We start from the raw sequence: 19,891 nt of genomic DNA on the forward strand, positions 1-19,891 counted from the left end.
TCATGTAGCGGCCTCGTGCGAAGCGAGAGAGAAATTATACGAGGAAATTATATAAACCGTGATGTATTATCGGCATTTCCCTTTCGCTTCCCAAAAAAAAGACCTATAAATCCCAAAGCGTGGAACCACCGCGTGACGGCTACCGGCGCGGCGGAACCGGTACATACACGTGCACGCATACGCATATGCACGCCCCGTAGATCATTCCGAAGTGTGTAAGCAGCAAGGTGTAGTGCCGGTCTTATCGGCGTTACACGCCGTTTCCACGCCGCACCCTCATTCATATTTCACCGTTTCGCTATCGCGTCGTGACGTCACCCATCGACCGGAGACAGGTGGACGCATGGCACGCTTCCGGTTTGTCGAACGCCACTGTTCACACCTCTCTTACGCACCTAGGAGATTTGATGAATAAACGAAATCGCTCGACGTCGCCCGGCATCGACGACGCCTCGCGCGACGTCTTACGACGGGATGTTCCGAGGGTGTCGAGGGCGGTGGTGATATACGGCGGTGGGTGGTTAAGGTGGCCAAACAAACTGTAGGTCGTGCCAGACTGGGGGGCCGCGGATCTAGGTCGATCGATACAGCTACGTACCTACCGGCGCACCGGATAAATGGGTCAGGTACACGAAGAGGAGGGGTACGCGCTTCGTTTTCATCCCGCTCGTTCTCGTTCCCTCCGCTTCGTGTCACCGTGTACGCGGCGCCTTGCATTTGCGCGGTCACGACGGTCGCTTAGGTCGCTACTTGTTGAAGAAGGAGAAGTAGTTTATGAAAAAAGACGATAAGGAAGAGCGCCGAAGAAGAAACAGGTGGAGAAAGGAAGAGATTGAAGAAAAAGAAGGAAAGATTTTCTCCAAGACAATTCTCGGTCCTTTCCCCGCGTGTCGCTCGGTCAAGGGGTAGGTTGCTAGTCTAGCCTAGATGGCGAATCTGGGACAATGAAACCGTTACACGTGCACCAACACACGTTGCAGCACGGCATGTGCACGTCGTATGCATAGTGGTGTGAAAGATGCGAGGACCTTGTCCGGGAAAACTTTTCTTACGAGCTAGGGAGCGGATAAAGCGATCTCTTGTTTGCTCCTAAGTGAGTGTACCTACTTAGGGACGAGGAAGTACGTTTACAATAACAGTATCTTTCACGTAGCTATTGCTCTGAAGTATGTTTTCCCGATGATAAACTCCTTAAAGTAGATCTTGTGCTCAAATTAGCAGCAAAGGATATTGAAGAGTTTTCTATCAGCTTTGAGGAAGAGAGCGTCAATTGCCAATTGCGAGTGAAATGGAGCGAATTATATGAATCGTAATTGAAACGTCAAATAAAACTGTTTTACAAAAATTTTGTTTACAATTGGACAATTCCACCGCTCGTGCACTTCTATGCATTATGCAGATGCACGTAATGGTATTCGCTTTAGCCGCGCTCCGAAGGTTACAGTCGTTCTATATTTTTACATTGTACGCCTGACATTGAGCTCTTTATTATCACTTTATTATCATTAATTAGTTTCTGGAAAATTGATTTTTCTCAAGGTCAATGATAATCAGTATGCCTAGCTTTGTACGAACGATATTTTAGACGAGTTTGAAGAATGAGGAGTAGAAGATGAAGAAACCGGGAAAGATATCCTGTTAATTCGTCGCATATCCTTCCTGCTGGGAGAAAAATAGAAATCTGTGCGTCCCGAGTTCGTTTCTGCGAAGGGCGTCGAGTGATACGGCGATTTCCACGTGCCCTACGGGAGAAAATGGATTTCTAGCACAAGGACGTCGGCAACGGGGCCGAGTCCTTCGAGCGTTCCCGTAACGCAAAGCGGGGAATTGGGTCGCCGCGTGAGGCCGGCGAAGTTGAAATCAGGTTGGCCGGGTTGTCCTGACGCGAAATCAGGCCGCTCGATACAGGCCAGCCGGTTGCCCGCGTTCCCGTATCCAACGCGACTGACCCCCGTTGCACGACTCCGTAACCCGGATACCGCCGGAAACTGGAACACCCCGTAGCCCCGTACCCGTGTTCTTCGTACGCGGCGTCTCCCGAGGGAGCCGCGCGCCTCCCACCCCCGGCCTTGCTCCCGGCGATCCCAGGAGAGCGCAATTCATCGCGCGCCATCGCCGCCACTTTTCCACCGCGGGAAGGTGTCTCGTTCTTGGACACGCGAGGGCCTAAGGAGGGCGCGGATCTCGGGTCGCGTGCCCGCACACGGTATTCGCACGGTCCCACTTTGTGCGCCCGCGGGGAAGACGTTGCGCGCACGGGAGTGGTCGTATACACATGGAGCTTACACGCGCATCGTCGTATCGCAATCTTGCCGAGGATATTGCAATGTAGTTATTGCATTTGCACGCTACTCGCGCAAGAAATAATTCCGTTAGACGTCGATCGAATTTTCTTCCTGGCGTCTTTCTTCGAAAAGTCTATATAGGTGCTATTTTTTATTAAAGCATATTAAACAAAGAAATATTATAAAAATATCATAAAAAATCAACACGTCCGTCAGAGATAAAAATCTATATGCTGCTAATTGCTATTAGTAGATAGCGATATCTATATCCCGATTTACTGATGTAACGCGGTTATTTACATTTAAAATTCAATCCGCATGAAAATTGGCGAACGCGAATGAATGAACAAACAAGGTATAGTCGCGGAGCTAAACGCTCCATGTCGCAAGCATGGCGGGCAAATGGCGCCACATTAATCCTTATGTGAACGATACTTAACCGCGCGCGAACGAGAGACCTTCTATCACATGCACACGTGCGTGAGCTTCATCGGACCGTTGGATGGTAACCTAGTTTCGCGTGCGCTGAAACATTCAGCGACCCAGTTACCCCGCGGCGAGGATACCGCACCGCGAATATACGGATCAACAAGCTTCCCGACCTATATAACGTCCCGGATCCGCGGGCTGCATTTCCGAGCGCGAAAGCGTGCGCTCCGACTCCGATGGGATCGATCCGTTCGCGCGTTGCATCGAACGTCGCGCGGCGCGCCGTCGCCGTCCTCCGTTCTCCGTCTGTCCGTTCTCGTCCGTCCATTCGTCCGTCCGCCTGATGCGCTTGGAAAACTTTATCACGCGATTTTCCACACGAAAAATTGCGAACAGCGCGGAGTTGCTTCTCGGATTGCAAGCCCGCCAAATCGCGTACGAGAGTTGGAAACGGAACGAAGTTCTTTTTTAGAGACCGTATTTTTTTTTAACGCGAATCTGACTCTGACGCGGATGCGAACCGCGCTCGTTGCTGGAGAACCGTTAACGATCCTCCGTCTACGTAACGTTACGCGAGCGTTGCTGGAGGTAAATCGACGGTTCGCGTTTCGATTCTATAGTCTGCGCCCGAGACAATCGTTCGGGGGGGAAAAAGGAGGAGAGAAATCGGCGGACGTGCGCTTAACGATCCATAAACCGGCCGGCCCATGTATATCTATCGCTGCGTGTGCAACGCGTAACTCACGCGCTCGTCCTCCAACTGATCGCGTTGCGTAACGTTATGTCACGACGCTAATAGCACCGCGTGTACTCGCCGGCTATGCAGGCGTGTGTACCACTTTACGATTTCCACCAACGAGCTCGATTGACTTGTCAGAAGGTGCGATACGTATCGGCGCGGCAGCGGCGCATAGCGTGGCCGCATAGCGGATAGATACGCCGCCGTGCCATGAAGCCGTTCCCGCTAATGGCTTTATGGTCACCTCAGACTCTCTACTTGTGCAAAGATCGGACGTCAATATTCACTTGACTTGCAGATTTCATTTGGAAACGAATATCTCCTTCTTTTTTCTAGGACTCTATCCATATATTCATATAAAATTATGAAAATAAATTAGAAGAGCATAAATACACAAAAGAGAACTTACAAGTTTTATAAATTTGTAAATATTATAACTATTCCTATAAACAAGAAATTATTAGCTGAACTTTATCAAAGTTCCATCGTCAGGCTTGGTATTAAATAAAACAGAAGATTAGAAAAACGAAGTTCTCTTTGAAGAAAGGAGTAAACAATTTCTCTCTATAATGAGGAAAAAAGTGTTGGTCATGACAATATTGCTCTGATTTTGCTAAACCTTTTTTTTCAATTTTATTTGAAATTTAACGAACCTTTTGCTTCGAACATAAAAATTATTTAAATAAATAGAATAAAAGTACACGAAAGAAATTAGTTTCGCGAATTTAATTACCGCGATGCGATTTAAAATCTGTTCGTGTTACGAAATTCTTGTCGAGCAAAAATAAGTTTTCGTTAGGAAATGTCGCGATGAATACCGCAAAGATGCCTATCATCGTATAAAACGGAACGTAAAGACCGGTTGCTCGCCAGTTGCCTAGTTAAGTTACGGACGCGAGTATGCTCGGCAAATAGCGTTGCATTAACGCGACAATCAGAGTGAACGAAAGGCAGGGAAAGGCCCTCGGCCGAAACCTCAATTCTCACGGCCCAATTTTTTTTCTGCCATTTACGCGCAATTCGCACGCGATATACTCGAAGGATCGGTCCCAGCCCACCTTGGGGCGTTTCGGCGGATTCGTAAATCCAAAATCCACTCAAGTGGCAAGTAAAAGGAACCGCGCCAATTTACTTTCCTTCTCGTTGCTGTAAAATTCCGCGCACGAAATACGGCCGCGGTCGACAAGCTTCCGCCTCGCTCGTGACATGCCGGCGAGGACACATTTCGACGAGTTTAAAATCTATGCAACCTTTTTTTCATACGGTTTTTCTACTGCTACAGCTACTCACGTCGTGCATTTATCAAGGCGTGTTTTTTTTCCAATTCTGTCTCGAAGTTGTTATTGCTTAATAATTGATATTACGTGGTATCGTGAATAATCGGTATTATATAATACGATGACGGTGTGTATTTGTAACGAACCGACTGGTAGGCGTGCATACTATTTTACATGCTAATTTTCAATGTCAGTTTGCAAAGTATTCAGCGCTACGTATTCCCTTTTAAAATTGGCCATTTCGAGAAGATCAGTTCCGTTCGATTTCGTTTATTATCAATTTTCGGATACGACAATACCGCGGATTTCCCGTTTAACATCTCGGCCGAGTGACAGGAAAAAGGAGACCGGATTTGTTCGACTGAAATCGTGCTGAAACGTACAAGCGTAACTCGCAGTCAAGCGTGCCGAATGCGCGCAGAGGACGCGAGCGGAACGGCATGGCAGGGTTAAGGGGATAGATAAAAATCCGATCCGACGAGCCGTAATGGACGGAGCTCGTTCGAGAGAGCGGTAAACGACGCGTTTTCCGGCGGTTGCTTCTTGTTTTCAACGGGCACTCCCGAACGAATTACGCGCCGGCGGATTCCCTCGCATAAGAAGTATACACACACCCGGTTCTTCTTAATTACCGCCGTGCGTCGATTATTCCCGAGCTCAATTCCTCAATCCGTATCGGTGTAATTCACGTATACCCGGGTAACGGTAACAGCCTCAACCTCAAAAGTAAACGGCTTCCCCTCGCGCCGTTCCAATTAAACTCCTTGAATTTGCTGCTTCCGCGGCAATCATAAGGCGATCGTAATCTCGCAATTAACGGACAACGGTCGTGTGAGTGTATCGAGTGTATATCGCGAGTCCGGAAGGCCGTGAAAAAGAAAACGGGAAAGTCAGAGAAATGAAAAATATGGTAAACGCGAAGATTTACGAGAAACCTTTGGATTTTCAAACGGACAAAAACGAAAAGGGCGTCGCTTAATTAGTGATATTTAATTATCGTTCAGCTAAAAATTTGTCGGCAAAATTTCGTTGAAGGAAAAGAGCGACTTCGATTCCGAAGGAAGTTTGTAAAAGTCGTCTCGATAGAGACTCGAGGCGTTTCTCCGTTACTGCATCGGGCTTGAAGGAGTAACCTTCGCCTGCCTTCTCGCCTGTTCTAAGTGGCGCGACACATATAACGGTTGGTACACGGGGGAAACGGGACAGCTGTGCAGAAGTGTGTGCTTGGGAGGTGTTTCTTTCGAAATACCGGCTGGTACGTGCGTCATTCTCTATGCCGGCCGGCGTTCTATGTTTCACTTTCGACTCTCGATGTACCGCTCCAGGAGTGGAACGGCTGGCTTAGCGGCGACGGTAGCGGCCTTGACTACGTCGTCGTTTTCGCGCCCCCTCTCTGGCGTTTTTTGTCCTTCGTACGGCGTAGACTCTTGAGAGGGCCTGCGCCACCTTCTTCGGGAGAGCCCGCTATTCCTAGAACCAACGCTGTACAATAATCATCTCGAAAGCTGCACCGGGCAGTAGCGATATAACGCGTTTATGCGCCGTCTTTGAAAAGAAAGACGCGAGATTCTTATAAAAAATGGTAACAGTTTAAATGTACAAAGTCTTCGATGACTTTATGTTATAATCTCAAAAGCTTACATCGAGTTAGACGAAAAAAATTGCCTTTAAAAACGTAGAAATGTATAATATATATAATTGTATGATCCTTCTATTCTTGTTTTCTATCATTTTTTATTTATTATTATATCTTAATATATTACGATAACTTGAGAGAAAAGGATATATTATTCAGTATCAAAATTTGTTCTCGTGTGTTATGTTAGCTACAAATATTATTGAAATGAGAAGACATCAATTTTCATTTCTAATTTTCTAGTAAATTTCTCTCGTCCGAAAACAGATTGTGATGCATTATGTATTTTGTATCTCTTGTTGATTTACGTTGGTCACACATCTCACCTTGTCAATTTGTTCGGAGAAAGCACTCGTAATCGCAGAAAGGAGGAAACGACGGCGACCCGTGCGGGCGTCTATATACAAACGGTACATACTCCGCGTGCAGTATTTACGCGGAAATCTATAGTCTTTCCTGGAAAAGTAACTATATCGGCTTATAGGTTCTCTGCCACCGGGTATTACCGTACCGTACCGTACAACGGCGATCTCGCTCGGCGCTCCGAAGTGAAACGGAGAGACGGCGAACGTATCATTTTATGCGGTTTCAGGAAAACGTAATTCCAGAAACGCCGCGCGTAACTCCAGCGTCGATTACCTTCTATGCTGTTATTCGGCGAGGGCTCTTAAGGAAATTACTTTGGGCCCGTTTTGCCACAATATACTTTGTCGCAAGATCTACCGTTGTATTATACCGCCGTTTAAAGGCGTTACCGGTTCTCCGCTCCAAGATCGACGGATCGACGTTACAGATGCGCCGTGCCGCGCCGCGCCGCGCGCCGTCTCTCTTCGTGGAACGCGGGAATGTCTAAAATTAATTGCTTCCACTAAAAAAGCGATTATCGAGAATCGAGGCGGGTATCCGTTATCCCCGAACACACGTGTTTCGCCGGAATATTCCTCCCGATTAATCGAGATAAAATCTGAAACTCTTTAATTCGCCGTCGCGAAAAGTAGATCGTGTTTGAACTGTTTGAAGTAGGGTAATAGTGAGTTCAATTTGAGCGACGTGCGGCGTCGCTCGTACAGATGTACGCGTATATGTGCTATAACATAGCGAGACTATAGCCATGTGGTAATGTATATTTCAGATCCAGGAAACGACGGCCAAGCTCGAACAATGATTCCGAACGGACATACAGCGGTTGGGGCGAGAGAGTGCTCTGCGGACGTGAGGGTTGTCGCACCAACGAACGCGGTGATTGCATGGACGAATGCGCGGCCGCCTTGGTCCTTATGTCGCTCTCGTGCTCACCTCACAGTCCTCACAACCCCCCGCCACTTCACTGCCAATATAATTACGGTAACTACGACTACTGCGCTCATTTTTCTGACATTCGCATAAATAAGTACGATATAAGCTGTTGAGAGCAGGCGGAGAGTAAATTCTTTCCTTTATTCGCGAGTTTATTTGTTACTTCTGAATCGTATTTTTCTTATTTCTAACAAAAATTCCTTTTACAATCTAGTTTTAAAAAATACTAAAAAATAATAAAAATAAATATCGATAAATAATTCAATCGTGTGTTATTCCCTCGTATAATCGCGAAGCACCAAGCGATAATTAGCCGGGCCGAGATGTATTTAGAAGGTATTTTATCTGCGACAGGTTCTTGGGGGAGTCGTGGAGGCGGAGGCGGCGGCATGATCGCCGGCTCACCGGGAGTCGGCGGTATGTCAAATAGCAGTAGCAGCAGCGGGGCTTCCTGGCGAAGCGGCACTCCCAGTCCACCCCTCAGCGAGGAGGGCGTACCGACAAGGAGTTCCCCGTGTCCGGCGACCTCGCATCCCTCGCACAATCAGCCGCACTACCCCTACAACGCGTCCGGCTCGTCGTCGAGCAGCACCCCCGGCTCGACCACGTTGGACGAGGGAATAGTGCCCGACTATATCGAGGAACAGCACCCACGTAAGAAGGTGAGTAACTTTTTCCGATGTTCACTTTCTGCTCTTTATCGCTAGAACGTAGGGGGGCAACGATGCCGATAATCCGCATTGTACGTCGCACAACAAAGTTCGGTGAATGTGCTAATCGATTTCTGGGGTTGAGGAAACTTCTGGAATCTCCAGAAATCTGTCCGGCAACTTCCGCGGGCCCGTTTCCTCGTCTCACAGTCGATTAACGCGTCGCTTCGAGAAGCTTATTTACCTTACGACCGCCGTAAAGCATTAATGACTTCCGCTGCCTCTTTATCAAACCGTGACCTTTGAAACTAGTTTTCAGAGTCGCGTGCTCGCGCTACTTCTAGCTAGAGCAACGAGCTGCCCTCGGCCCGCCGGTCTCTGAAAGTCTTCATTGACCTTAATCTTCGTGAATAATGTACGCTCTCGCATCAACGCACGCCCAATTCAGCTTGCCAAGTCTCTTAGACGAAGACAAATGATTTTTATAAAAATCAATTTTGCCAACCGTCGCGATCGTCGTTCGCGTTTCTGCGATGCGCGTCGAAGAATTTTCATCGCGCGATTCATTCAAACATTCCATTCGAACGGTCGGTGAGTCGATTCAAGTTGAATATCATAAATTTAACGTCACGCTGATCAGCTCGTCGGTTTCTTCTGCGTAACTGTGAGATTTGACGCGCATTGATAAAAACGTCTTTCACGCCTTTGCATTAGCGATATAAAGTATGACTTCCTTGAAGCTTACATTAAAATCACGTTCGAGCGACCTCCGCGATGAGAATACAAGTTCGCCGTGATAAAAGTCGGATGGCCTTCGAGAAGCCGCGTCTCCGTGATTAATTCTTTTCGTGTCCGCGTAGTACGTAGTAGCGTAGTAGCTTAATTAACGCCAACGCGTGCGTGCAAATATGATAAGTCTATTGCGTAAGTCATTGGGGCGTGGGGCACCAGGGTAAGCCTTATACGTTGCTCGCGTACATATCGCTCGATCTGGATTAGATCCGATTCGTTTCCCGGGGTTTTCTCTTGTACCTCTTACGTGCAAAATTGAAAACCGATATCTGCAATTTCGGTTCGAATTTAAAAACGATTTACAGATTCGATTTACAGACGAAGAGTATAATTTACCGCAATTATCGCATTATTGTGAACGGTACATAAATAGAGAATTTGTATCGGAGACTATGTTTATCAAAAATCAATGCTTAACAACATCACAAATTATATTGGTTTCAAATTCTGTTTATATCAAACGCAGATCTTTAAAATATTTGTTTGTTTTGTTTCTAATATTATTATCGAAACTGGTTTGGCATCATTTGCAGGATAAGTACTTCATATGGATCTGAAACACAACAAAAGAATAACAGTTTTGATTGATCGATACAATGGACGAACTCGACATATTTAATCGACATTGACGAATAACGGGCGCTGTTTTCGAGATGACGGCGAACTAGTTTTCTCTTTTCGAATGGACGAGCCAGTGAAAACGAAGTCGCTTTCGATCGTTTCGTAACGTGAAACGGCCGATTTTCATGTAACCTACTGCAGAAGAGAACGAGCCAGGAAGAAAACGAGTAACTTGACGTCTTTGGAGATCATATCAATAACTTCCTTTTAAAGAGCCTTAATATGAATGTCTGCGATTTTTAAAGATTATTAGTTCAAAATGGAATTTAATTTTAGCATCTTTATATTAAAAAATTTATATAAGTTGTCATCTATATATTTTGCGATTAATTTTAATCACTGTTAAATTTCATATATATAATTACTTTGAATATATATTTTTCTATATTGTTTCTTATTCTCAAAATTATATCCACTATTTTCCAAAATATCCGAATCTTCTCCGAATCTCACGGAATAGCCTACATTTAAGCCAAATGAGCTGATTTCAAACAAATGAAAATGCAGAACATTTTTACACAAAATGTTTGGCATTCTGCTGGAAATCGGTGCGAGAAAGAATATCGGTGCTTTTTTTCTATTGTCCGGTGGATTTAAACCGCGTCAGTTGTTGCGTATTGGCAGTGACGGCAACGTCCCTGACCGATCAGAGATGCAAGCGAAAGAGGCCTGCAGAGGCGGCCGTAGTCATCTTCGTCGTCGTCGTCGTCGTCGTCGCGCGTGCCAAGCCCGCGCGCAAAATGATGACATAAGCGCGCCGGCCGAGCCAAGGATGTAAACACGCGCGCGGCGATTTTTTGGTATTTCGTAAGACGGCTAACAAGCCGGACCTTGAAGTATTATCGCCCCGCGCTAATCTTAGGTACGCGGCGGCGGTCGCGGCGCACGCTTTTGCTGCTTTCGGCCGCTTGCACGGGAAATCGCGCGGCTCTTCGCGCGACGACGACGACGGCAAGGCGGATGGCGTTCCGCTCCCGAAATAGCCGCTAAGATGAGCGTGGCCCCTTAACTAACCGGCCGGATTGGCTAAAACCTGCCTCTCTTTATGGCTTTTTCAGATTCGAGCGAAAGTCAACCAGGACCCGATCGAGACGGAGCCAGGCGCTTGCGCGACTTTCGAAAGCGAACAGGTAAGCCCGATTTCCGTTCTCCGCGTAACCGGACACTCCGCTCGCTTAGAGATCTCGCAGGTGCGCGAAATTGCAGGCGGCGAAACTCCTTTTTAACCCTAGTAGTGTCGGATTATTTCCGCGCAAACACCGGCAGGAGGTGGGCGGGTGTCTACACTTTGCACGCGCGGTGTCAAGTCACATTTCTTGACTTTACAGTTCTTCAAATTTCAAATATCAAAAGTTTATATTAAAAAAATTGCTTTGATGGAGAGATTATTATGTAACGTTTGCATATTTGTTTTACTAATAGATGAACGCAAAGTACAATTCCCACTTGTTAATAATTTTTCTGAAGGGGGTTAATTCCCCTTTGTTCGCATCTTACATATTATTTTCTTTTGGGATTAAACTACTTTGAACATTTGTTTTAACATTAACGTCGAAAACGCGGCGGAAAGCATCCCGCGATGCAATTTGCATTCGAGATGCTTATGTTGTTGCTACTACGCCCGTTATCTGAAATTGTAACACCGAATAGAGATAAGTAATCTCGCATGCTCATCGCAACAACAGTTATTTTTTCCTCTAAATTATCTCGAAGTGTAGCAACCTATCGATATCTGGAGTGCGGGGAAATCTCCAGGTTGAAAAGGGAAGCGTCAGTGATCGACATCGTGCGCAAATCACGGGTGCGATTCACTGGAGAAGCCTCCGTTATCGAAAAGCGCAGAATCGCTGGCGAAGCAAGCGGTCTCCGCGTGCAAGCGCGACTCGAATCTACCACTATCATCACCACCACCACCACCACCACCACCACCACTACCGCCACCACCTCCACCTTCTCTCCATCTCCAATCCACCTCCTCTCGGATCAATATTATTCGTAACCTAGTTTACACCAAAGGTTCCTACTTTCACCGGTGGTCGCGAACGGCGATCGTTTAAAGTCATTCATCTCGATTCAATCGTGCCGATGATGTCGTCAGACGAAAATATGCGCGTCATCCGCGATGCTGGACCGGGAATCGTTGCGCTTCGATCAGGCCCGCCGATCATTCACGAAGTCTAATACGCACGGTTTCAACTTTCACTCGCGAATATCTGTACTTTGGAGTGACCAGATATCCGTGGACGTGTCCTTTTTCTGAACATCGTTCTCGAACGTTCTCATGCATGTCTTCTTTTTCTTACCTTTTCTCTTTGTGCTTTTCGCTTCCTCTATAGTTCCGAGTTTCAATGCATTATTAAAGAATCAGATGTGACGTTTTCGTCACCTTATTAAAATTTCAAAATCCCAAACAAAACAACCAATGTTTATTTCATTGATACATTCAACGAATAAAAAAAGTAACTTCGTGGAGCAATCTTGACTTGATAAGAGAGATTGGAAATATACGTAGACGTTCCCCCTTCCCCCTTTTCGAAAAACTAGGGGAAACGTCCCAGTTTCTTCTACCCCATTGTCCCAGTCACACCCCGAGAGAAAGATGGCGACCCTACCTGCGATCTCGCTCGTATCGGCGCACCTGACCCAATTGACCGACTCGGTGATATCTCCGCGAACACGGCGACCCAAGGTCGTCGGCGTCGTTCCCTAGATTCTCTCGTCGCTTAGCGCTCGTCATCGCGAGAAAGGTCACTCGATCGAGATAGGAGAGAGAGATGATGCCATGCACCGTTCCCATATCGCGGCATCCATGAACGGCGATATCGATAGGCGGGGAAAGAAAAAGAGAGGGGGGCAGAGAGAGAGAAAGAGAGAGAGAAGGAATAAAAAGGAGGGACGGTCAGGAAGTTCCAGCCGAGTGTAATGCATTGTGCAACGAGTGCGACAGAGTGCTACGCTTCCTCCTCGCTCCCTCCCCCTGGACGCCCGCTCGGCCCGCTCCTCTACACGCGTGTTCGACGCGCGCGCGCACGCGTGCATTGCACATACGCGCATCCACGTGCGCAGTGCCGTAGTCGAGCGTATCGACGGGAGTGTATCGAGTGCATTTTATGCCGGTGGATATTTCCTTTGTCTCCGTCACGTGCCTGCGGCCGTAATGCCTCGATCGAACGTCACAGGCATGAGATCACGATCACTCGGCAAAAATCGCCGAAGAACGCGGACGGTTTTCCGGGAATTATTCGATAAACGAGCCAGCCGAAAGCGGTAGGGCGTATTTTTTTAAACGATAAATTTGTACGCTAATGAAAAAAAATTACATTACATTCCAGCGGAATTCGCGTTTTTCAATCGCTCCGCTTTACGGAGCAAAATTTCCTCGCCGGTTTTCCTTCGTGCGCGGAATTTTGTCATTTTCCGAGTAAACCTCTCAAAAGTGAAGATTGCAATTGACACGGATTAAACTCTATCGAAAGGTCGTGCACGCGCGTTGCGCGGCACGTGGACCTAGATCTTCGAACCACGTGGAAACTGGTTTCTTTTTTTCGATCAAATGTTGAAACCTAGCTTCCGTGATGGCTTAGGAAAACCTAAACCCATAAATATGTAGCTTAGATAGGTTGGTCCAGGCTGACATGTTTGTTACAATTTTATCGTATCTCATCGATGTCCCTTTTTTAAAATTCAGGTTGAATCGTCGCTAAAGCAAAAACGAATGAGAAGCGAAGCGAACGGTTTCCGTATAGGATCCATAGAAATGCATATGCCATACCGGCAATTACCCGAAATTGCCTTCGCGGCCGCGCGCATATCGGATTCAGGCTGAACCCTTAAAAAGTGCGGATTGTGGCCGACGTGAGCCAAATTCTATTAAAATGCGGCGCGCACGCGCCGGAATATCCTCGTCCGTCGGCATACGCCTGCACATGGATATCTCTATCTCGGAGCGGTAACACGCGCGAGGACCCGGTCCCGGCGGCGCCGTTGGTGCATCGCGTCGCAGTGCACACCACGTGACGTCACCACGAGCGGCACGTGCCCCTACCCCTGCCCGCGCCCCCCGGTGCCCTCGAATGCAGCATCGCACGGTGGTGGCGAGGGGATGGGGCGCGGCAGGACGGGGGGCCAACAACGAGAGGGGGCGGTAGAGGTGCGGAGGAAGGTAGTTAAGGTCACCGTGGCCCTGACTGCACGCGCGCGAAATAATATCGGTGTGCTACCGTATGTGTGGCTTTCTGTGTATGTGTGTGGGTATGTGTGAGGCATACGTGTGGCGTGCGTGTGCGCACGGGTGTGTCCGTGTGTGCATGTGTGTGTGTGTAGTGAGTTGTATGCAGCGCGCGCGGAGAACGCACGGAAGATTTATTTCTAGTTCCGCGTGCTGCCGCTTTTCTAACCAAGGTTTCGCCGGTTAGATGCACGAGTCGCGCACGAGTGTCCCAATGACGAACCTTGACCGTCGGCTCCGATGTTCGGACGGTCGTCATACCGTCTGGTGATCGCTGCGGATCTTCCTAGCGATTATACTGCGACGAACTTTTCCGATTATCGCTCGCAGCTCGCAGTACGTAGCAACGACTACCGGTCGCTCGACACTATATTACGACACGCGACGTATCTTTCCGTGACGATGCCATTAGTTCAGCTCCAAAATGAGTCCCTTGTAGAATTTAAAGGAGGAAACTCGGTAATGCTAGCTTGTGATCGAAGGACTCGGATGTGAAGCAGCGAACTCGCAAATTCGCCTACGAATATTACGGATGAAGTCAAAGATGTTTAAAAATTTTATCGAATGTTTAACTTTTTATTTTGCCAAAGATGCGATGAACAAAAGTATTATTTTTACTGCTTTATGGCTCTGGCGACAATATAGTTTTATTGTCCGGATACAAAGTAAGCAGATCCCTTCCTCTCTTGCGGTCGAAATTGAAAGAAAGAAAAGAAAAATCTTCAGGAAAGCCTTCTTTTCTTAAGAGGATTTCGTCCTTCTGTTCCTCTTGCCTTTTTAGATTTTTTTTTGCTCACCGTTTTACCTCGACTAAGAAAAAGATTTTTGTTTCGACCGTAAGTACACATTCTTCATTGGATACAAAAAGAGTTTTATACACGTTCACTCAAAGAAACGGATTTACGTGAATCTTGCTTTCATCTCGAATTGCGACTACAAGATCTAAAAACAGTTTTGCACCTTTTTTCGCCTCATGTTACCGTTTATATCGTTTCGACGTTTTCTATCTCGACTCCGTTCCGCCATATTCGTTAGATTCCATCCATATAGAATAAATCATTCATATCGCGTAACACGCTTTCCGCGTTATCTCCCGGCGGATCATGCAAATTGCGTGCTCGCGAGGCGAGAAAGAATATTCTGTGACGCATGCGATTTGAACTTGAAAAAGCGCCCATGCCATGTATCGAACTATCGAAACACGTCGGAGACCGCCCGCCCGCGCCGATGCCGGTCGTGCCGGCATTTGCGTGCGTGCTCCCGCGAGTTCTCGGCCGCCGGGTCGTATTCTGACACGTTCGTCCACCTTACGTAATACGCGTTGCGTAAACTTGACGTTAGCCGTAATGCTCGCCATACATATTTCCGCGCGCCCGGCAACAACCGCGGCTCGGGACTTCGGGAGGGATCTCCGGCCTTACCGAGCGACGTAATCGTACCCTCCCGTATCGCTTCCGCGCTCTCGCTCCGATCCTCATGATGCTCGCCGTAAAAAACGAATAGACGAGTTAATCCCAATTAGCTTAGTTTCCTGCTGCCGCGATAATTAAATTTTACTTCCCCCCCCCCCCAAACGATAGTGTATTTCGCAAAAGCAGTTTTACAATGTGGAAGAGTTACGCGCCGGCGACAAGTTTGCAATAACAATAAAAATCCATCGACAATCGTTTCGGAGCCGTTGACAGTGCCGGTAAAATAATTCGTATAGAGAGTTGTAGAGAGAGAAAAATGAAATTGATTAGAAATATCCGCGTGTCTCTCGCGAGTTAGAAATATAAATCCTCCGTGCACACGTTCATGTTGCACAGATTGCAGATATTATCTGCCGCGCGTGCAGAGTCAGGGCCATTGCCTGGCAATATGATTTCTGATTATATCATTTCTGATAATATCTCACCGCGTATAGGACACTTCCTGATAAAAATTGAGAGAACGTCGCCTCTCTCTGTATATTACGCGAATTCCCGGCCCCATGTCTTCCCGTGACGCAAAATTCGCAATTTCCGTAGCTGACGTCGTCTCTTCTCGGAAATGTAACAACGTTATAATAACGCGCTGGGATTCCACTGGGTTGTTATAAGGATTTATCGGTCGGACCTGCTGCCGAGCTGCCGGCTTCGCCGCTATCAGTTGTGAACGTTTTTATAACAAAATGTCAAACAGAATGATTCCGTTCGCATGATGGCGCGCAGGCATCGCATGACATAAGTCAGCGACCATGACATCGACGCTATGTATATAGGAAACCCTCGCCGTCGTCTTTTTCTTCTCTTTGTCCGCGTCGCTATTAATCCTCGTTATAACGCGTAATTGATTGTTTTCTCGAAACATGATAAATACTGCGATCCTGCCTCCAGCCGCTTATATCGAAATGAATTTATCTAGATTTTTTTCATTCGCGTGAGTCAAATTCAATTATCCTTTTTATGCAACGTTAACGACTCGAACTGATTTTTGTCTCAAGGAATAGAAATAAGTTTCCGGACGTTCGTAACGCTTTGTGGGCATTTAGAATTGGTCGCAAAGGTATAAGGTAAAATCGTGTCTCAGTCCGACATTTTTATCGACATTTTAGTTTTGAATTACTTCTGGCATTGAATTTGGCACGTTCTGCAATCTCGCTAGAGATTTTCGACTAGAAATAACAGCGTACCAAGGTCACGGTCGGAAATAAAAAGGAACAGTACTGAGGAAGCGACGTGTCGTATATCATATATTGTTCTTTGGAAGGTCAGATCGGCTTTATGCACAGTTTTAAGAGTTCTTAGTGATTACCGCGGCCTTGTTCGACGTGGATTGTCATTGAATAACTATAAAGTGGCACCCTTCGGACTAGTAGGAGTAGTAGGAGAGTCTAATAATGAGAAATAGGACTGAGAAAGGGTAGCCACTTTTCAATACGGACAAGTTCTCACTTAATCAATTCAACAGACCCTAATTACTCAATTCAGTAGCTACGAATATTGGATTGTTCTCCGCCTCATGCTGTCCATTCGCCTGAACAATTTCAAATAGCATGATACATTGTTCCCTCATTTCTCTTTATATTAATATCGAAATGTGTACCGATCTATTGTTACGAATTATAAAGATATATTTTTACTCTCGTGTATGCCATCTTCAGTCAAATAAAGTTGTTTCTTTAATTAATTCCGATTATTTGTCCGACGCGGGACAGGATCTTTTCCGTGGAAGAAACAAAACTCGCTCACGGGAAGTTTAATCCCGTCCGGACGACGAGAGAGAGCGTCCACAAATTCAGGATCATTCTTACCGCATCCGACAGTCTTCGCACGAGAGAAACTGCAATTGTGGCGTCATATATCAGAAGTTCTCGCCCGGAGGACGATGAGATAATCCCCGTGCGGCCCCGTACGCCATGCCGTTCGCGTACGCGAAACTTAGGGATTCCGCGCGCGACTCGGATTCCTAAGGCGACGTTACCTCGCCGTCCGCCGTCGTCGTGCACAACGTTGGCGAAAATACAATCGACCGTCCGTCCGGGATGCCGTTACCGGCCGTACCGGTTACGGTTACCGCGCTCGTATCGAGCGCGGGACACGTATAAATAGTTCACGGAGGTCATTAGAAGGGACGGCACACATTAGGTAGGTAGGTAGGTGGAACGGAATTGTCATTCCGCCGACGCCGCCGACGGACGTTCCGGACTCGCTGTCGACGGAGGTATGTCTCTCGCCGTCGTCGTCGCGCTCGTCGTTGTCGAAGAGTTTCGACAAACGGGATTGACGGGCGTACGACTGATAATAAAGTTCTCGGCACGACGGCTGTGACGTCACGAGCGGCAGCGCGAGACCATTCGAGGTCTTCTTCTCGTCATACGATATGCCTTCGTGACGTCATATATCGGTTATTTTTTCCGTTTTGCCTTCGTGACGTCACAACTCGAGTACCGCTCTCGACAAGATAAATAAAAGAGATTCCTATACCAAGAAAATTGTACGATATATAAAATATAATTCAATAAGAATTTTCTATAAAACGTTAGGACATATTTATGGTGATTACAATAATCCTGATAAAAATCTCGACAAAATGACAATAAATTCTACTGTAAAGACCAAATTACAGAGTTTATATTTCAACATGCAAATAATGTCAAAATTCATGTTAGAAATATTATTATTAATCACTAACAATATATACTGTAAAAAAATGCGAATATGAAGTAAGAATAAAAAAACTTCTTAGTGCTGGTCACTGACTGTGCTAACATTGACACTAGGATGCTCAATTATTTTAGCTTTCACAGCGTGACGTCACGTCTGGAGCGTTGAGCTCTTTATTACAGTCAATGTTAGACCTGCGCTCTCTTTCTCTCTCTCGCTCTTGCTCTTGCTCTTGCGTTGTTAGAACTTTTCGGCCGGGAGGAGAGTCAAGGACGCGCGCTCGCGAATTTCAGCTGGCAACCGCCGCGCGCCGGTGGGGATGGGAACCGTGCCGTGCCGCACCGCTCGTTGTCCTAGGTCCTGACTGCCTTTTTTTTACGCACGCACCGAATCGACGATAAAAGTACGCCGTCCGACAGTACGAAGAGAAGAGGAGGAAAAGAGGGAGGGGAGAAAAGAGAGAGAGAGAGAGAGAGAGAGAGAGGCGAGACGGCGAGAGTCAGCCCTCTTCCTTATCGAGCACGATCGTAACACGAGGTCGTACGTTCGACGTGTCCTCTCGGAGAATTCGCCTCTGCTTTAATGAGAACTGGTTTAATGGGAAACGCGCTGAAATGAGTTCATCACGTGGAGATTATATAATCGCGAATAAAGCGCTTTTTACAGCGCTCGACCGATCAGTTCATAAATTAATCGATTGAAACACGAAGCCGTTCTCGACGCGTCTTATTCGACTTCTTTCTCTCTCTATTTTTCGAACTATTGCGATAAAAGTTCGGGGAAAGGGAATCTTCGCGCATCTTTTATTTCCGCTCTTCCCGCGGATCTCGACGATGAATTTCGTAACTACTTGCTCGATGACTCCCGTCGATTTAGCGCGACGTTCCGTTCTAATAATAGACGCTCCGTGACAGCTAGATCTATCGTAGCGCGACATTTATTTTAAATTCAAGGTGACGCGAATTTTATCGCGAGCGCAATCGGTTCGTCTCGCGGTAATCGTTTCAAGTGATAAGGACGAAGCGCGTTTCCGTAATACCCGCGCGGCTTAAACGAACGGAGCTCTCGTGTCGTTCTATTAAAAAAAAAAAATTTTTTTTTGTTTCTATTCAGCCGCGTATCGAGGCGTTTCTGCGCCCGCGCGAGTGCCATATCGATCATCCCCGCGTGCTCTACCTTGACCTCCAGCTGCGAAAGTATCGCGAGCAATTAAAGCGTTTATAAGGGCTCCGGTAGAACCGGTCGTCGAGTGATCGGCTGAGTCGCGAGTCCACGTACGGGATCTTCGGCGCTCAGATGACACATTCTCCCGCGCATATGGCGGCGAGACAAACACTTACTGACCGTTTAGTGCTTACGATAAACGGATAGCAACGTTATCGCGGCATTGCCGGCCGATTATCGTCGTTGTCCAGCAAACAAACGTATATGTACGACGTATGTTTCAGTACAAAGAGTTCGATTCTTTGTTTTATTTTATTTTTCTCCTCCAATCCGAGATACGGAATCGCGACTAATCCCCGCGGGCTAAGCGCTCGTCAACCGGCTCTACGTTTTACATAAGCCGTTTCGACATCTGCGTAGACTGCAAGTAACTTTCTCCCGGATCGATCTTGGGTCGGAAAGTCATCTATCTCCTCGCGATTCCCCGAGTCCGCCAGTGAAACCGGCGGATTCGAGCGAGATATGATCGATGAAAGTACGAACGATAATACACGCAACGTTGCTCGGTTCTTCAAAAAAAAAAAAAAAAAAAAAAAAAATTACCATGAATGCCACTTGAATCGCCTCCGGCAGAATTCGTGAAATTT

The 19,891-nt window shown here is 46.9% G+C and overlaps 1 protein-coding gene across 2 annotated transcripts in view; it reads left to right on the forward strand.

The window, feature by feature from the left end:
- Glut4ef (Glucose transporter 4 enhancer factor) overlaps positions 1-19,891 on the forward strand; it is an 87,012-nt gene that overhangs the window by 43,427 nt on the left and 23,694 nt on the right. For both annotated transcript variants that reach the window (XM_071774473.1, XM_071774474.1), the window contains exons 3-5: positions 7,499-7,710; positions 8,017-8,324; positions 10,784-10,855. In XM_071774473.1, the coding sequence (XP_071630574.1) occupies positions 7,499-7,710; positions 8,017-8,324; positions 10,784-10,855 (592 nt within the window). The remainder of the gene's footprint in view (positions 1-7,498; positions 7,711-8,016; positions 8,325-10,783; positions 10,856-19,891) is intronic.

This window comes from Temnothorax longispinosus, chromosome 3 (assembly GCF_030848805.1).
Source record: "Temnothorax longispinosus isolate EJ_2023e chromosome 3, Tlon_JGU_v1, whole genome shotgun sequence".
Taxonomy (NCBI): Eukaryota; Metazoa; Arthropoda; class Insecta; order Hymenoptera; family Formicidae; genus Temnothorax; species Temnothorax longispinosus.